Source organism: Balaenoptera acutorostrata, chromosome X (assembly GCF_949987535.1).
Source record: "Balaenoptera acutorostrata chromosome X, mBalAcu1.1, whole genome shotgun sequence".
In the NCBI taxonomy this organism is placed as follows: domain Eukaryota; kingdom Metazoa; phylum Chordata; class Mammalia; order Artiodactyla; family Balaenopteridae; genus Balaenoptera; species Balaenoptera acutorostrata.
Window position 1 is genome coordinate 96,176,934 of NC_080085.1, and position 18,985 is coordinate 96,195,918.

The window sequence follows — 18,985 nt, forward strand, 5'->3', positions numbered from 1 at the left end:
GTGGCAGAGGGTGGTGCAGGGGGCCACATGTTCCGTACAGAAGCTTTCTGAAGCATAAATGTTATGACACATAGAGGGTACCTGTGATAGTCACAGAAATGAGGATGCATTGGGTTTTCTTAGGAGAAAAGCAGTCATCGAGAGCTGACAAAGTCAACAAAGCCTAGTGGAAATATAGGAAGAATGTGGATGCCTTTGGTAGCTGCTGTTGGAATTGTGATTATTCTGGAACATGTTAAAAAGACAAGGGAGCAGGAGTGTGTGGAGATGCCCTAATGTTTACTTTAGAATCGTGTGATTTCCAAGGATATGTGGAGAGAGCAATGGGTCTGAAGGTCAGTGTCTCCATGAAAGAGAGAATAAGAAAGCAAGATAAAGAAGAGAAGAGATACTGACAGGAGCCCAATAAAGCAATGGATTTCTCAGAGATAAATACATGGGGAGAATTCTTGATAATTAGGCTGTTGTTGCTGCTTCGGAATGATACCCTTCTAGTAGGGGAGGAGAGATGAGGGAAATTGTCCTGAATTCAAGCCAGGCAGTCAAGGAGTTGCCAGTCTTACTTTGGTTGGTAATACCAACCTCAGAAGCAATTGGGCGGGGCCTGCAGAGGAAATGACATAAGCATCCCCTCGAAGATGATCTTGCCAATAGATCCTGGGAAAAGGGGGTCGTTGCAATATTGCTGTGCAGCTTAAATAGAGGTGAGTCTCTAAAGACCAGAGGTGGCTCACCGTGAGGCCCAAGTGCTCGACAATGAGACAGATGGGTGCACCTGCCTGATAACTGGATAACAAGGCCAGCCTCATTAACATTCAAATACGTTATCAGTGAGGAGGCGAAGATCTCTCTAAGGCCGGGGCAGCTGACCTCCCTCAGATGCAGCTTGCTCTGCAATAGGCCTCCCCACAAGGTTTTTGCACAACTCAGTGGAGCTTGGCAATTCACCAACTCCATCACACTCTGCCAACAGAATGTAGGCTGAGACTGGCACCCATGCCAAAGGGAGCCCCAGCTTTGAATATTTGGCCAGTTCCTGGGCTCTGTTTTCCTGCTGGCCATTACCTTATGGCTTGTTTCTCACCAGCTGCTTTTCTGCTTTTCTTCTTTGGAAGGCTGCGATCTCCACTGGTTGCAGGCCATGGCCCACTTGCCTGCGGGGCAGGAGAGACACAAAAATAGTTAACGAAGAGAGTGTGGCAGAGAGGGGCATGGGAAGATGCTAAGTGTGATCTCCACTTACCCATCTTTGCCCACTGGTGGAGGCACGGGAAGGGGCTTCGTGAAGCCTTTTTTTCCAACCAGCCAGAATGTCTCTTCTGTGCCTTTGCCCTTATTACAGAAAATACAGAAAATCTTAAACGTGCTATAACCAATTTTCCTAAAGAAGTCCTTCTGGTCAATAGGGTGCAAACATTCCGTTTGGCTCAGAAACTGCCTCTGCTTTCCCCTTATCACCACTCCCTGGAGTCTTCCTTCCTACACGGCTTCTTTGCCGTATATACCTAAGGCTCAGACAAGCTCCATAAGCTGCCACAGCGGCCAGATGAAGAGCGAACAGCATTTCAAGCTGTCATCCAGATGTTTTGTCTACCCACTGCCACGCAGCTCCATATTTGGGAATACGTGGATGTTTCGCTTCATAGCAACCAAACATCTGTACGTTCAATCAAAGATTCCATTTGTCATTTTTGCCATGATCTTTTGGAATTAGGCAACCCATTGTCTTTTGTATCTAGAGTACATACGTTCAGAGTCCACCTCCATCCCCAACACTCCACCATCCAATGGCCCTCACAAAACCCAAAAAGGGAATAGAAATGGAAAGCACGCCATGCAACTTTGATCTTAAGCCCAGGGCATCCTGGCTGCTTTGAGAAGTCTGCATTTCTGCAATGTTCTTTTCTTCCTGCCAAGGGAGTCTTACAGAAAGACACCCCAGGGAGGCCTCCACCTACAGCCCCATTAGTTGACTGTCAAGAACCACAGGTCTCAGAAGAAGAAGGGAATGTAAACTCAAGTTCATTGCCCCAGAGCCTGAGTGATCACCTCAGAAGAGCCAAATTTTCTGCCTCTGCCCTGTCCTCCCCTCTTTCCAATCAACCCTCCTCAACAATGTGGTTCTCTCTCCTCCTTTCAATTCTCTTTTCTCTGTCCTCTCATTTTCCCCAATCCGTAAGGAAAAAATGTGTTTACTAAGACTGAGAAAAGTAATGGGATGTGTTTCCAACTCATTAATCTGAAATATGGTCTCACTCTCGGCAGATTTCATTTGGAACAGTTCTAAATAGTTTAACTTAGAAATTCCAATTAGGTTTGCCCCCTTTAAATATCAAATCCATTATTCTCTATTTTACATCACATATATCCATCCCTTAACAATCACAACAACCATAATAATAATTAGCACATTTAATTGGAGAATCACAAAGCATTTCACAAATATTTGGTTCAAGGCTCTGAACGAGCCCTCCATGAAGCAAGTAGGAAGAGAATACCACAACAGCCCAACCTCCATGAACAGGCAACCAACCCACCGTAAACCTAAACCTCAAATAATTGGACTGTTTGGGGCCACTCTGTTTTCAGAAGAAGTGAGCAACTTGAAAATATGCTCCCATCACTCATTCTTACATTTATTCCACCCTTGTTGTGTCAGGGCTGGGAATACAGAGATGGCTCTGTCCTTAAGGAGCTCACAGTGTAATTAAATAAAAACAATTATCAGGCCATGTCTTGGGCCCTAAACAGAAGCCCAACCTTTCTGCCTCCTCAGCTCTTTGTTTTCCTTACAGAACCTAGTACAGTGTCTCGTACAGAACAGGTGCTCAGTAAATAGACTGTTCCATTAACTGGCACTCTCATTCCTTGAGTACTTGGAATACTCAAGGTGTCGTTGGACCTCATTTTGGTAAAACATACTCTCAAAACTTGACCCCAACCCCCAGCCATAGTTGACTGTTTCTCTTGAGCTCTAGGGGCTATCAGGACAGCATGCCAATCCCCAAGGGAGATTTGCAGATGCCAGGATTGTCTAGATCTTTGGGTGAGTCCTGGGACATACTGGCATGCCAAAACTAATGGTTGCAAAATAGGATGGAAGTGTTATGGACTCAGGCAAGCTTCCAAATCAAAGAGTATGCTGGGGAGCTCCAGGGGCTCTCTGAGGTTTTGGAGCCCATCCAGGAGAATTCTTAGAATCCTAGCTCTCTGTTTACCCACCCTACTTTCAAAAGTCTGCTGAAGGGGGGGGGGAACAAGTATGCAACAACTGAAGCCTAAAGCGAACTCTCTGACTCAGTATCAATCCCTAGGCAGTCCCAGAGACCTCCCAAATAATAGCACCTTACTTTGGCCTGACACTTTTAAGATACTTTGGCACCTCCTGTCTTATTTAATCCTCACAAAAACTGTGGAAAGTAGGTTTATTATTAACCTCATTCTGCAAATGGGGTCCCTGAGGTTTATGGTGATAAAATGACTTGTCAATAAGCAGGCAGAGCTGGGACTTGAACCCAACCCTACTAGACTACAAATTTTATTTATTTAATTTTTACTATGACTTTGCTATATTTTATTGAGGTAGAATTGACATACAACATTATATTAGTTTCATGTGTACAACATAATGATTCGATATTTGTATATATTGTGAAATGATCACAACAAGAAGTCTAGTTAACATCTTAGACTCCAAATTTTAAGTGTTCTTCCCTCTACACCATATAGCTTTTCCAACACACTGGAGTCAAGGGGCAGGTCTAGAGGCCAAAAAGCAACTGCAGGGAATTTTAAAGCTTGTGATTAATGATCTTCCTGATAATCACAGGTCAGAAGAGGACTCCATGTTGAGAAATGGAAGCACAGAGAAGATGAAGTTACTTGTCCAATGTCACACGTTGAGTCATTGATGGGACAAGAATTACAGACCAGACCTTCTGACCTTCATGACTCTGTCAATCCAACTCATTACTTCTTAGCTCAGTTGCTGGTGTGTAAATGTCCACCTCTGGCAAGGACAACAGAAACCAGCTAAGAACAACCATTTGGGAAAATCTTTTCAGAATGTCAACCTACCTAAAAGGCCCTGATATATGTGATAAGCCTAGATATATACAAAGTCTCAGCAAGGAGCTTCAAACTTGTTAGGAAAACAGTAACTGAAACAAGACTCATTCATGTAAGAGAAGAGGTAATGAGACGACTTATTGCCAGGCCATTAGGAGAAAAATATTGAAAAAAGCAGAAATGGCCAGTTAAGCACTGATGATTCTGTGCCAGTATAGCACAAGAGGAGGTTGGAGTGGGCAGGGGAACAGCTTCCCAGAGAGTATGAGCTTCTTGTCTCCAAATGTGTCCTCCTCTAAGCTTCCTCATTTTGGTCTCTTTCTTTGTACCCACCTCCCACCCAATTACTCAACTTCTCTGTGTTCTCCTCTCTCAGCCAATCCAATCCACATCTTTGATCCCACTAAAAGAAACAACTTAAAGCGTCATCACTCCAGTGAAGGAAATGGGATGGAGGGTAGAGGGGGGAAGAGTGTTGTTGTTACTGGATCCAAGCCTTGAGCTGAAGAGAAGAGGCTCTGATGGACGAATTTTAAGCCTCAGCCAGCTGGAAGGAGAGGATGTTTTTGGCCATCAGCTTTGAAATCACACCTGGCTGGCCATCAAATGTAGTCCTTCTGACCCAGGCACTAGAGCGATTCTTGCTTTCCAGCAGCACAGTGTGGATGGGGGAAGTGGGGGGCGGGTGGTGATGGAAATGTTGAATCAGAATTTCTAAAGTGTGCTGGTGATGTGGTCTTATTGGGGATATATTGCATGCCCTCAAAGGACAAGGAATCTTCTGTCCCCAAGTCCCTACTAGGTAATAGCCAACACCTGCCTCTGGCGGGGAGGTAGAGGTACAGAGACAGAAAAGATCTCCCCTCCTCTCCCTTCCTTTCTGTGGGTCTTACTTCCTATCCGTATCCTTCTTTTCATTGGCCTTTCCTTTCCCCTGGGGCACCCTCTGTTCTTCTCTCTCAGTATCTCCCTCTCAATCTCTCTTCCTCAGGAGGCCCCTGCCACCCCAATAACCAAGGCCTGACATGGCCTTAGGGGAAGCCTCTCCCAGCCTCTTCCCCCAAATTCCCTGGGGTAGGGGAAACTGTGAAGTTGCAGAGGGCCCTTTTGAAGTAGTCCTGCTTTTGTATGTGAACCACCCAAAGATGTGATTGCTCCTGACTGGTATTTGGGGGTAATAAAAACCATGGGGATGGGGGTATATTTTTCCTTTTCAGTTTCAAAAGTGGCACCTCTTCAGCTCTTAAATTCTCTCTTAAATGAGGGAATCTGTGTCTAGTAATACAGGCAGGCAAGTGCTTCAGGAAACCAAGCCACCTTTGTCCTCTTCTGCTGAGAAATGACCAAATATATAGAGGGATCACAAACGCCTTGGGTGATTTGATTCATTGCCTAAGTAATATCGTCACCCACATCCTATCTTTGTGTTCTCTGCAGAGGTGGGAAAGAAACCTCTGTCCCCTAATAAGTGACCCATCTCCCCTGCTAGAAGATATTAAGGATCTATTGGAAGGGACAAACTAGGACTAGCCATAAAGGGAATTAATTGATCAACTAGAACCAGGCCTTCCAATCTTTGACTTCTGAAATCCTTTTATATGTAAATTGCCACTATTTGGGGTAGGCATGCAAATGACAGAAACAAATTGTGCATCATTCAGTGCCTGGATTTTGCTTTGCCCAAGAATAATCACTGAGGAAATAATTTTCATGGACAATGGTATCATAGAAAGACTACTGAATGGGAAGTCAGGCTTCCTGGGTTATGGCTTGACTCTGCTATCAACTGACTATATGACCCTGATCAAATTACTTCACCTTTTTGGGCCTTGGCTCTTCATCTGAAAATGGAGTTAAATTATCAAATCTCTAGAGTCTCTTACAGCTGGGACAACCAGGGGCCCTGGGGTACCCAGAGGAAGATGAAAAGAATCCAGTGTAAATGGTGAAAAAAGAAAAAGGAATATTACTATAATCCTGAATCCCAGATCAAGTGATAGTCTTAACAGAGAAAAGGCACTATAAAATGTTTGTCTTTCATCAGAACTGACTGGTCCTTGGGGAAAGACATAAAGCCTCTCTGTAAACAGGGGGTCAGTGTTGTGGATGAAAAATCAGAAAGGAGAGCCACCAAGCAGATGGACAGAAAACCCAAACTCCCCAATACTGTAGCACTGCCACATACTAAATGAAATGGAAGTTAGAAAATGTAAATAATAGTGCCACTCACTGAAATGCCAAATTCTGGGCAATTTTTTAAGAGAGAAAAATGCAACTCCTAGTCAGAAAAATGCAGAGGGATTTTAACGATCCTTCTCACTGTAGCCATGTTTTAAAGGAATGAAAAGTGAGGCAAAAAGGAACAATCTTTTGGGAACCAGAAATGGAGCTGGAAATTCTGCCCAAATTATAGTCAGACACCCAGGTAAACTCTTTCAGCAGACCATGACCTCTCCAGGAGCAGGTGTGTCCAAGTGGTTTGACTCAAAAAACAAAAGGACATTATACCTTGAGCTCTGTCCTTCCTCGAAGCTCCACTTCATAGCCTTCACTCAGGGTTCGAAGAATTGTCACCGTGCTGTGACTGACGTGAATGCGATAAGCTGTAAAAGCAAGAGAGGCATGACTTTGGATCTTTTCAGTGAGAAAAATATTAATGTAATAAATGCCCCCACTTCTAAATGAACTAGACCCTAAACAAAGTCCCTGAGAGAGAGAGAGAGAGAGAGAGAGCTTTAGTTAGAGTTTCACAGGAGGAGGGGAGGGAGGTGGATGGCCTTCCTCACCAGGCCAAACACCAAATAAAACATTAGCTGTAGCACCTATCAGCCTCCTAGACACTATCTCAGATGAAAGACCATGCAATAGAAAGGTGTTCATTCAACTTGAGGTTTGAGATGAAGAAAAAAGCAACCACTACTTTGCTCTCAGGTGAAGCGTGACCTCCTCTGAGGGAAGTTAAGCTTCAGCAGCCGCTCTCACAGGCTGCTGCCGGGACTGAACCCCCAAGGTTTGCACATCCTACTTAAGAGGCAAAAGGGTGTCTCTTCCATATACATTCATCCAACTGTCTTTCAGTATTGCTGAACTTAAAATAAAACATCAGTGAGAAATGTCCCAAGACCTCTGCCAACACTCTGTGGTGACTACATCTATAGCTGTCCTTTGGGTGGGTGCCTCTAGCTGTGTACACACATGAATGGATTATTTTCCAACTAATAATCCCAACTTGGGATGAGAGCTTTATATGAGGAACTATGACTAAAACTTCTTTTTAGAAATTAAATGTAATTCTTTGGTGAAGAACAATCATTTAACTGAGGTAGGGTCCTTAGCTGTCCTGAAAACTGTCATCCTATGAAGTAAGACCTTGTTCAAGTTGTGTTCAATAAAAGTCCAAGACAGTCTCACACACACTTGAGAAAGTAACTCTTTTAGAATCTGAGTAGCAAGTCATGGCTGAAAAGAACTGCAAGAAATTTCTGCTGTGTTCTACAATGACTTTCCTTCTCTTGACAGCTCAGTATTGTTTGTATCTTCCTCACTACCTCATGGTCACCCAAAACCTCTGCTCCAAAAAGGTTGTCCCATCCTTAAAATTCACCTAGTGTGTCCCTAGCCAACCCTATGTGTGACATTCCACTAGCATCTTGTTGTGAGGGAACATTTCAGTAGAATAATCCTACTGATGGGGAACGCACAGCTCAATACGGAGAGATGGCTCATTCCAACCACCGTCCAGTTGTGTGGCAAGGAAGGTCACTCCAGGGCTGGGTTACTAGTCACTTCCGCCCCAGAATCAGTAGATTCAACTGAGCATAGAGGAGGTATTGATGAAATTGATTTTTTAAAAAAATAGACCTATGACACGTCCTAGTCTCATATCCAACATGAAGTTAGTCTACCTCTTTACAGATCTTCACTCAGGAGTGGCGCTTAATGTCGTGTTTCAGTCACACACTGCTGTGCATGATTCACTCCATTTTCTCCTTCCTAGCTGATCACTGGACAAGGTGCTGCCCGAATCTGAAAATTCACTTTCTGCTCTCAACTCTGTATTTCCAATGTGAAATGTGTGGAGTGGGTTTCCCTGGTGAAGACCAGAATATGACTTCAGTGTTCTACAAGCTTACAGCAGTCCAGAGTACTGTGCCAAATCTGCATTGCGTTTCCATGATCAATTTCACTTCATCTTGGGTTGCACTTCCAGAGCAAAGTTATATGCGTGCAGCAGTTCCTGGATGACTCCTTCCATGGCCTCTGCCATATCTGTGGAGTTCGAAGACTTTCCCAGATGTCAGAAAATTTATTCTGACAACAGCTTCTAAGAAGTTCCATGCTGCCTCCTTAATCATGGCTGCACAGGCTAGATTGACTAAGACTGGACCCATTGTGCAAGGCTGTTTCCACACATGAGTGATGAGGAGGGGGGTCAGACAGGGCACCACCTACTGTGATATAGGCCACCATCATCAGGGACTTGTTTACGTATATTGCTGAAGTTTGGGAAGAGCTTGTCTTGCTTAGTAGCTGCCAGAGCCAGGGCTGCTAAGGGCTTAAGTGGTTTTTTTAAAATGTAAAATCCATGAAAACTATATATAGAATCTATTGTGGTTCTTGATGCTTTTTTTATACTAGCTTGAACGAATCGCTTTGCTCAACCATAATATAGGTAAAGCACATTTTGATTCTGACATTGCCTTAATAGTAGCAGGAAATAACCAAGGAAGAGTTGCCAGCAGCGCACAAATGACATAATGGTTTGTACAGTTTTCTTCTCAAAGAAGTAGGGAGAAATGGTATCTTTGATACCATGCCTGTTTTGGTAGAAGCTAAGAGTTTTATATACAGGCAAGTTGAAATTAATTATTTCAGAATTCCAAGCTCCTTAGATTGAGGGATTATTGCTAGCTAAACTTGAGGGCGCTATTTGATGAAGCCAGAACTCCTGGGGTCGTAATGAGTTCAAAAAGAGGACTAGAGCAGCAAACAGCAGCTGGCTGGGAGACAGCTGGCTCTGGGTGTGTCTCCACAAACTAGCTGAAAAACTGAAAAATGTCAGTCCCTTACCTATTTCCTTTTTCAATATGACGCTCCCAAACCCACCGGGTTGGCCAATTTGTTCCTTTACCCAAAGGATTTTTTTGAGTTGTTTTGATCAAATTGTCTGGCTGTTTCAGCGTCACCTAGCTACAGCTTCACGGCTAGAACAACATCATGTTCAATCCAACATCACCCCCTGCTGGTTTGCCATTAGAGACCAAAATAATGTGTGTTAAATCTTCATCTTCTCAAGTTATCTTTGATTTTTCTTTGAAACATTAAAACATCTCTCTGCTCTCTTTCCTCTCTCTTTTTTAAGAAAATATTTATTTATTTATTTATTTTTATTTGGCTGTGCCGGGTCTTAGTTGTGGCTTGGGCGGTTTTTAGTTGCGGCATGTGGGATCTTTAGTTGAGGCATGTGGGATCTAGTTCCCTGACCAGGGATCGAACCCGGGCCCCCTGCATGGGGAGCGCGGAGTCTTAATCACTGGACCACCAGGGAAGTCCCTCTTTCCCCTCTCTTGAGGAAGAATCACTTTGTCAGTAACAGGAGGTTACCATCCCATCCATCCCTCTAGAAGTACTCACGTAACCCTGTTGATTCCATCCGAGAAGCTGTGTTCACAGTGTCTCCAAATAAGCAGTATCTGGGCATGGTGAGGCCCACCACTCCAGCAGCAACCGGCCCTGTAGAGTAGCAGGCAATTGGGAGTATAGTCAACAGGTATGCATCCAATGCTAATAGAGGAACACTGCCAAGGGAAGGAATGCAGCTGCATAAAAGAATAAAGTTGCCACTAAATAGCTCTGGGCATCTGAAGGAAGTCTTACAGTGAGTAATGAACTCTTTGCCCTACCAGAAAGCAAATTTATAACGATGAAGAAATGATTACCCTTCTGATTTATACCTTTGTTCCAAGTAACAGTTACACCCAAGATGCTTATATCTGTCAACAGGGACAAATAAGCATTAAACCCAATCAGAAAAGCCTGGGCAGGGATTCAGGATCCAAACATGTTTGTTGCAAGGGAAAAAATGTGACTCTTTCTTGTGCCTTAGGGTTGGAAGGAGGGATCTCATAGGGCTGTCTCCCAAATTGTGTCTATAAAGAGAATTATTGCTAAGACAGTTGGAAAATCTGAAAAGAAGTAGAGTTGACATTCAATCATTTGTGTTAGGGGCATGGAAGAGTAGTATATAAAGATAATCTGAGAATACTTTCTATTTGCCCTTAGAATGGTTTTTGTTCTTACATTTTAATACGATCATGTTAAGTGTTCAGAGAGTGAACATTACTTGAAAAAAATCTCAGCAACCATACTGAAAACCTAGTTCAAGATGATCTAGACATTTCTCCACCTTCACCTTTCTGGTCTCTGTTCTGTTTCTATGTGAAAAGTGTTCAGCATTATCTTTTTGCTGTTTCCTGAATTAGAGAAAATAATTAAGTGTTTTTGCTTCAAAAAGTTCTTTCTGAACATTAATTTTTAAGAATAAAAGTAAATAAAAGTTATGTTTCTCATTTTAATTCATTTCTCACCCATTAAGAAGCATTCATTAAGCCCTGAGCTAGGCACCAAGGGGAATGAAAAGTGTAGCACATGGTCTCAGTTCTCCAGGAGTTTATAATCTAATTGAAGAGAAGAGACTACCAAACTGGAAGCAATTAAGCAAAAACCCAAGACAATGTATGGCTGAGGCAAGATAAATGGCACGGGCAGAAGTGCTCTAATAGTTTAGAAAATGGGGGAAGGGTTGCTTATTAAGACCTGGTTCAGTCAAAAATGGCCCAATGGAGAAGGTAAGATTTGATTTGGATCTTGATGGGGGGTAGGATTTGAGTAGAAGAAAAGGGACATAAATCAAAGGTTTGTGGTTGGGACTGAGCATGGAATTTTGGGACACTCTTAGAGAAAGCAGTCTGCTTAGTTCAGGTGCCTAAGGAGAAACTAGAGACAAGGTTGGCTATTGGGTTGTACAAGATGGCGGACCTTGAATCATTAGAGAATTTTGAGCAGGGAATTACATGATGAAAATCCTTTATCTTTTTTTTTTCTCAAGTCAGTGTATAGAACGCATCAAAAGGGGAGAAAGTAAAACCAGGGAAAACTGTTAAGTGTAATAGCAGTAATTCAAGCACAAGGTTGTAAGTACTGGAAAGGAGGTGATGATGGACGGAGGGCAAAAAGGAGTGATAAAAGAGAGACATTATCAAAGGAGAAGTGTTGACTGTCTGATTGACAACCATGAGGAAATTGGCATGGGCTCACGCGCTTACACTGGTTTGTGGGAAAAGATGACTTGAAGCTTTAGATATGCAGAATTTGAAGTAATGGTGAATCATCCAAGAAGAGATGTGCTGAGGGTGGTTGTTGATGTGAAACTGAAGCACAAATGGGAGAGGAAGGCTTTTCTTTAAAAGAAAAATACTGAAAACCTGCTATGTGCTAAGCATTTAGGATACAAAAATGAGTAAGATCTGGTTCCTGCCATCAAGGAGCTTACAGTCTAATGGAAAGACAGGCAAGCAAACACAGATACGGTGATGACTATGAGAAGGATGGATAGAAAGAAGCAAGAGTGGAAGCAAGAAGATGCTATTGCAGTGATCCAGGCAAGAGATGCTGGTAGCCTAGACTTAAGTAGTGAGAGTCAAGAAGAGAAAGACAGAATCAAGAAATACTGAAAAGGTAAAATGTTTAAGACTTAGTCATTGGTTGAATGGTGAAGGTCAGGGTGAGGGAGGAGTCAAGGAGGGTGACACTCAAGACTAACTGGAATAACTAGGTGAATGGCGGTGACACCAATTGAAATAGAAAATAAGTACAGGAAGAGGAAGCTGATTATGCGGGAAGAAAATCACTCTGTTTTGGATCTGTTGAGTCTGAGGTCTGTGTGGAACATTCAAGTGGAAATGTCAGTAGCAAGTCTGATATATAGGGCTGAAGCTTAGGGGAGAAGACCGGTGCTGAAGTTGTAGAGCTGGAAGTCATCAGCACACAAGTGGTAGTTAAACCATAGACATGGATGAGATGACGCAGAAGAGCATATAAGGGGAGAGAAACAGTGGATGAAAGACAGAAACCTGAGGCATATCAATATTTAAGGGACAGATAAAGACAGAAGAGATTATCAGACAATGGTAGAAATGGAAGCCAGGTTGGAGTGGGTTGAGAAATGAATTCGAGGTCAGGACATACAGAGAGCAAGGAGATCACAGCTCAGAGCTTTGCAGAAAATGTGGGAGCAGTTAGAGAACAGGGATTGCTAAGAGAGCCAGTAAATGAAATGGAGAAGAAGAATTCAGAGGGTGAGGAGCAGGTCATAAAAGCCAACTGCGGGAGAATCGTCAAGAATATCAAATGCTGCAGAGATAAGGGCAGACTAGGACTGGGAAAAGTGGTAAGGGCTAAAGCCAGATTGCAAAGGGGCTAAAGAGGCAATGGATAGTGAAGAAATGGCATGATAAATGTCAATCATTCTTCTACAACATTTGGTAGGAAAGGGATGAAAATGATGGGAGAAGAAAAGGAACCTAGAAGAACAAAGCAAAGATAAAGAGGAGGGGAGTAAAGAGGGGAGCAAGAGGCTAGTAGGTGAGAGACCTGTGAAGATACCTGTGAATGTGAAGATAGGTGGAAAGGGTACAATGAAAGGGAGTCCTGAAGACGTTCAAGCAAGTGAAGAGGCGTGTGGGAGAAAAATACTCCAGGAGTTGAGATTTTAACGAATTAAAGGAATTATCCTAAATACCACATGTGCAGGTTGGTCTTGTATCATAGTCAAACATGGAACTGTTGGCTCTAACAAGAAAGGTAGACTGGAAGGGTTTGGTACCTAGAACAAGGGCTGCTGCCCACTGGGGTAGGGCAGGTGCTGGGAAGAGCGTAAACGTGGGGAGACATAAAGGAATGATGTAGCACTAGACACCTGGATAATACAGCTGCCAATAATCAGGGGAGAGCTACCCTCTTCCTCCCGTTTCTAGCCTTCCCTTGAGGTGCATGGGAATGTCTTCTCTTGCTTTAGCTGCTGGTTGTTACCTGAGTGCAGGCCTATTCGAATCCGGACTGGCACCTCTGGCATGTGCCGCATCTTGAAGGTACCCACGGAGCTGAGGATATCTAGGGACATGTTTGCAATCTCGGCTGCATGCCTCATGCCATTCCTCTTTGGGAGGCCTGAGGCCACCATGTAAGCGTCTCCAATGGTCTCTACCTGGAAATCAGGGGAAATAGAATTAGCAAGTAAATAACGTGTGTGTGTGTGTGTGTGTGTGTGTGTTTTCACAGAGCTTAAAGGGTACGATGGAGGCCAAGTGTTCTTCTTGTAAAGTGAGGAAGCCAGAGAGAGGCTGTCAGTGCTTCACAGGCCTGCCTGTGCATTAGAATCACTTAAGGAGCGTCACTCAAAAAAATACTGATGTCCCGGTCCCATACCTGTAGACTCTGCAGCTACTTCTCAGGTTCCTGTCTGACCCTAGAGAATTATCAGGCTCCAAATAATTCATCCTAGGAGAAGGTGCTTTCCCAGCAAGCATTTCTCTAGGTGATTTCGGGTCAATAAGCTAGAACAGCCTTGAGGAAAGTATAGGGAAAAGGAAAGGAAGGAGGTGAAAGATTCTGTTCCTTCTGCTTTGCCTCGCTAATATGATGGAGTTAGTTTTGCAGTCTCCTTGCGTGTGAGAACTCAGTCTTTTCCCACCAGCTCCCTCCTCCTGTCCTAGTGCTACCTCTCAAAGAAGCAGCAATACTAGCCCTCAACTGCTTTGCAGGGGCAGTTAGAGCTGGACACCTGTAAATAAAAGCGAATGAATCTGTGCTCCTTGTCTTCCCCACAGAAGTGTACTCACTCTTTTAGGTGATTAGTAAGGTGAAACTTTTCAAGTAAATCCAAAAGATAAGTAAGCTGAGGGGGCTTCTATGAAATGTGCCTGTCAGACTCTGCTAGTACAAGTTTGGATCCAGTCAAAATCTATGTTCTCCTAAAGAACTGAACTCACAGAGTGCCATAGTTAAGAGCATGAAATTCTGAAGTCATACAGCCTCGTTTAGAATTGCAGATGCACCATTTACAAACTGTGTGGCTTTAGTCACGTAATTTAACCTCTCTGTGCTTCAGTATCCTTACCTGTAAAATAGGGATAATGACAGCACCTACCTCCTAGAATTTTCTAAGTACTAAATAATATACGTCAAAGCACTTAAAACCTGTCTGGTGGATAATAAGTGCAAGCCATTAGCACCACCGCCATCATTATCACCACATCATCATCGTCAAACTGACGTGTCTTGAAACAAGTCATAGGATTGTGCCTATGACTCAGCTCCAGAGAAAATTTCGTAATTGGCAATAGGCCCCTCATCATGACTTCCTATGTAGCCAATAACAGCGATCCTTTGCACCTATGGTACTTTGTACCTCAGGATGCTTCCATTCAGGGCCTCCTATACCTGGTGCAATTTGAGAAAAGGATCCCTGCTCTCAGATAAGCATGCCCGCCTGCACAGAGGAAGGCAACGGTACAATGCAAATACTATATGGGAGGGAGAAACTCAATGGCTGGCCATTATCATTGACTGGTGGTTGGCGCTTCAGCTTTAATGAGTCGGTCATCCAGGAGCCCCCAGGAATATGGATGAGAAAGTTAGAAAGGCACGGAGCACGGCCACTGCTTGGCCTTGGTGTGGGACTGCTGTGGGGAATTGTGGGTTGTATAAACCAGCATAAGGACACAGAAAGGGAAGAGGAGGTATAGAAAGGGGTCTGGCTGAGATGGAGTGGTAGTAGGAGAACTGAAACTGAAAACCAATCACTAACTTCATAATTTTGTAGCAGCTTTCTTACTTCCATTTCAGATTATCAAGTGCCAGGGGAGGTGATTCCAATTTTCCAGGTAAGGAAAATGAAAACACAAACGGTTTTGGTAACTCGCTGCTGGTTCAATTTTTATTTCCTTTGCACTGTGTTGTTTTTATTAAAAATGACTGAAAACTTAGATTCCATTTTTGGATTTATATAGCCCTACTCTGTCCTGAAAACAGCCCACTAGCTTCTTACTGCAGCCGTGAGGTATCAAAATACCTAACAACCTCATTCCCAAGACCCCCAACAATTGTCTGAACAGTATCAGCTGGATTGATTAAACCAGAGGCTGTGTTACTGCCCACACCGAGTCATCTTTGATTTTAGTTTCAACTGAATTAGCTTTCAGTGATTTGTTTTTCTCTTCAGGCTGCTCGAGTTCAACAAGTTAAGACAGGTAGTCTGATTCCATGGATTTTTCCTCCACCGTGGTTTCCATGTGTGCTTCTTGATTAGTTTGCAGCTCCTGCTGATTGACAGGTATGATGTCTGTTTCTGAGCCCTATTTAGGCAGCTTGGCCTAGCCCCGAGGCTCTCTACTTGACCTGAAAGGGCCCTGTCTAATCTGAGATAAACACACTGCCCTGTGTGTGATTTGAGAGTTGGAACATTTCAGACTACTGTGAAGGATCCAATGAATGGAGCTACTCATTCTCCAGCTCTACCTGGGTTCCTGGGACAGAGGAGCTGTCTAAAGTGTGGGATGCCTGGGGCATCTTTCTCCATCAATAAAACAAGTAACCATGTTGCAGACGTGGAAATGTTCCTGTGTAGCTATGAGATTTTTAGTCATTTTCTGCCTAGAGACAGGACGACACATACAATCAAGGGTAAAGAAGCATGGCACTGAAATGAGTGAATGTAGTCATCTGTTCTGTACTCATCTTCTGCAACCTTTGAAAGGAAGAGTGGAAATTGACCGGCTGGAGGGGTGGGGGGAAGTGGAAGCAGTGGGTTGCAACCTCACAATTAATCACTTCCCAAGACCTCAGACCACTAGGTGGGCTTTAGGTTACCCTATAGCAATCCCAGAGAGCCTCAGGTCCAATAGCTCTTTGACATGTATAATGTCAGAGTTCCCTCCTGTATAAAAACGGTACCTAAAGGAGGAAACCAAGTTTTAACAGCATGTATTAGATGTACACAAACTTTACCAGGATGAACTCTGTCATAGTCATCAACTACGGGCCAGACACCAGTACTTTCTGTATCCCCTTCCGTGTCTGCACTGTGGGTACTTGGAAACTGAAGTGCAATAATGCTTTTTGGCCCCAACCTCTTCTTAGTCCCAGTTCTGGAAAATAGCTCAAAAGAAATCTGACCGGCAATCTCTTGCCGGGTTGAGATTGTTGTTTTGGAAAGTGTGAAATTCTATGCATTCTATTTGGCCTTCATTTCCAATGGGAGACCAATGGAAGTAGTGTACTATTTACATTTTAATTCCTAAATAACAGCATTCAATACAATTGCATCCTTCCTTCCATTTTGGAATACACATAGGTGAGCCTCAAATCAAAATTTCTCTCTGGAATATATTGCTCTGCTAAGTAACGTACCTTGTAGACATCATGACTGCCAATGATGGCATCAAAGAGTGTGTACAGGTCATTGAGAAGATCCACCACCTCGATGGGCTCACTCATGGCTGAGATGGTGGTGAAGCCCACAATGTCGCTGAAGTACAAGGTGACCAAGTCAAAGCCCTCAGGTTCAACCGTGCAGCCCTTTTTGAGGGATTCAGCAACTGATCTGAAAACAGACACAGCTATTCCTCAGAGGACACAGGTCTCCCTCCAGGCCACACAAAACATCTGCTAGAACACAACTTCTCCAAAAATCACTACCAAGTAAGTGATAAGGAAGAAAATGTCACCTGGATGCAAACACTCATTCTTTCATTTATTTTCCAAATAGATATTGAGTGCTTACAATGTGCCAGGCACTGTACCAGGTGCTGGAATGCAGCATTGAGCAGAGAGCCCTGATCTGTACCTTTGTGGAGTTTTTTTCAACTCTCTATCCTTCCTCAGTAACCCCCCCACCAACTCTACCCCACCTGAGGGGGAAATGTTCCCAGGCAGCTGCCTTTGCATGAGACTAGTTTCCCCAATTATCTCCTAGAAGATCATGTTACAACATGATAAGGTGCCTTGGAAATTTTGGAAATTGTAGCAACACATAAGGCTTTCACCTAAGGAAGGAAAAGCGTAGAAAAACAACCCTGCTACTTTCCTCTAGGAGCTAAAAAAACTGCCTCCTTTTAATTGGTCAACTTCCAGGCAAAGTCATGAAGTGACACATAGAAAAACCGAGGCATCAAAAACTTAAATGACTAGCATGACCCACAAGCAGTGGAAAATTAGGAAGTGTGCTCTGCTCCCTTGGCTTTCCAATTCTTTGATTTGAAGGTGTGACTCAAACCTACTGGGAGTAGAGAGTGTACAGGACAGGGGGAGGGAGCAGTTAGTTGATGGGTAATTTTTTTCTATTTTTAATAGAACACATTGTTACAAGCATTCACACTCCTCAGGTGTTCACACATACGGTGGTAGCATCTGTGTTAGAAGCTTTTCCGTTTTCTGTTTTTCAATTTCCAGCTCTCCAGTCCGCTCCCGGATCAAATCTTCCAGGTTGCTAGAATATTGCTCCAGCATCCGAAGCATAGAGTCAATAATATTAGTCTTCTTCCCTTTATTGAAAGTTTTAAACTGGAAGTAAACAGAAAGAGGAGCCAGGGAATTCTTACTTCTTAAACTTAGAGATGATGGAACAGGACCCCCTTATCATAAATCCCTTCCTCTAAAATGAAAAGGCAGGAGAGGTGAACCCAAATATAAATAGGAAAAGTCACTACCCACCCTTATTGTCACCCTGGCCCACTCACAGGGCTCTTTTTCCCTGAGTAGTTCTTCCCCTACCCTTCTGGTTCTTTCAAGTCTAAGCAAAAGTGCTCTCCAGGCAGGATCCTTCAGTTCTGAGATGCTAGCACATGAATAGTTAGCCACTTCAAAGGAAGCAGGATTTGGTCTTGAGCTCAGGCCAGTTGTGAGTGGGGTCAGGGGAAGAGGGCAGGGAGTGCTCTTTTACTCTTCTAGATCATCAACCTATAAAATCATCCTTATCTTCTAACGCTACCATGTTGCCAGTTCTTGGACAGTGGGAGGTTCTTTGACCTCTTAAATATGACCCAAGATAGACATGGTAAGATCTACCCCTATTTTTTACCATGGGGTCCAAGAATAATGGTGTCTCCTAGCGCTTGGCCTTCATGTCAGTCAGGGTCATGTAAAAATTCAACTGGTCTTGCCCCTGGTCCTTTAGAGGTGGCTGCATGCCACAGATTTTCAATAAGCCCTCCTGGGACCCTGTTCATTTACAGAGACAAGGAGCTTGGCATAGCGTTGGAATCACGAGGGGTAACCCCTCCTTACTGCTGTATTCAGCATGCAAAATGCTGGGTTGACAACAAGGGAAGACTGGTGGTAATTTTGCTCAGCACATGCCTAGGAATCTGTCCCGATGAACCCTTTTATACAGCTGAGCCACATGTGCTCTGTGTAGCACTCAATGCCCCAAGGCTAACACTAGGAGTTTCCTTCTGAGCCTGGTCCACATCTACATGTCCACCAAGGTCCTACAGGTAATCTCAGTAGCCAGCTCAGATGCTTTAGGCTCCGCCTCTTGCCTAACCCAGGGAGCCTCCCTCTCTTCCTTTTCCCATTTCAGTTTTATTAGCTGCAGGGAGTTGGGAGGCTACCCTTGTCTTTCAGACAGTCCAAACTTCCACTGAAGCATTTCAGTGAGGGCAGCTCCAAGCAATCTTGTTTGAAGGTCGTATGATGTGCACTCCTTCTATCTATCACCGGCTTCCCCGCTGCCTTCTGAAATAACATCTCTAGCATCAACACCAGGGCAAATGCTTTTTCTCCTGCCTCATGGTAAGTTTTCAGAAATTTGACCTTCATGGTCCTTTGCCTTTTCCATACTATTGAATACCTGTTTGAG

At 43.7% G+C, this 18,985-nt stretch overlaps 1 protein-coding gene across 1 annotated transcript in view; it reads right to left on the reverse strand.

Moving 5' to 3' along the window:
- Window positions 1–1,066: 1,066 nt before the first annotated feature.
- The window catches only part of GUCY2F (guanylate cyclase 2F, retinal), a 79,400-nt gene continuing 61,481 nt past the window's right edge, over window positions 1,067–18,985 (reverse strand). The window contains exons 13-19 of the mRNA XM_007196519.2: window positions 17,525–17,688; window positions 16,537–16,729; window positions 13,159–13,333; window positions 9,703–9,801; window positions 6,577–6,671; window positions 1,244–1,332; window positions 1,067–1,154 (exon numbers count right to left, since the gene is read on the reverse strand). Of these exons, the coding sequence (XP_007196581.2) occupies window positions 1,067–1,154; window positions 1,244–1,332; window positions 6,577–6,671; window positions 9,703–9,801; window positions 13,159–13,333; window positions 16,537–16,729; window positions 17,525–17,688 (903 nt within the window). The remainder of the gene's footprint in view (window positions 1,155–1,243; window positions 1,333–6,576; window positions 6,672–9,702; window positions 9,802–13,158; window positions 13,334–16,536; window positions 16,730–17,524; window positions 17,689–18,985) is intronic.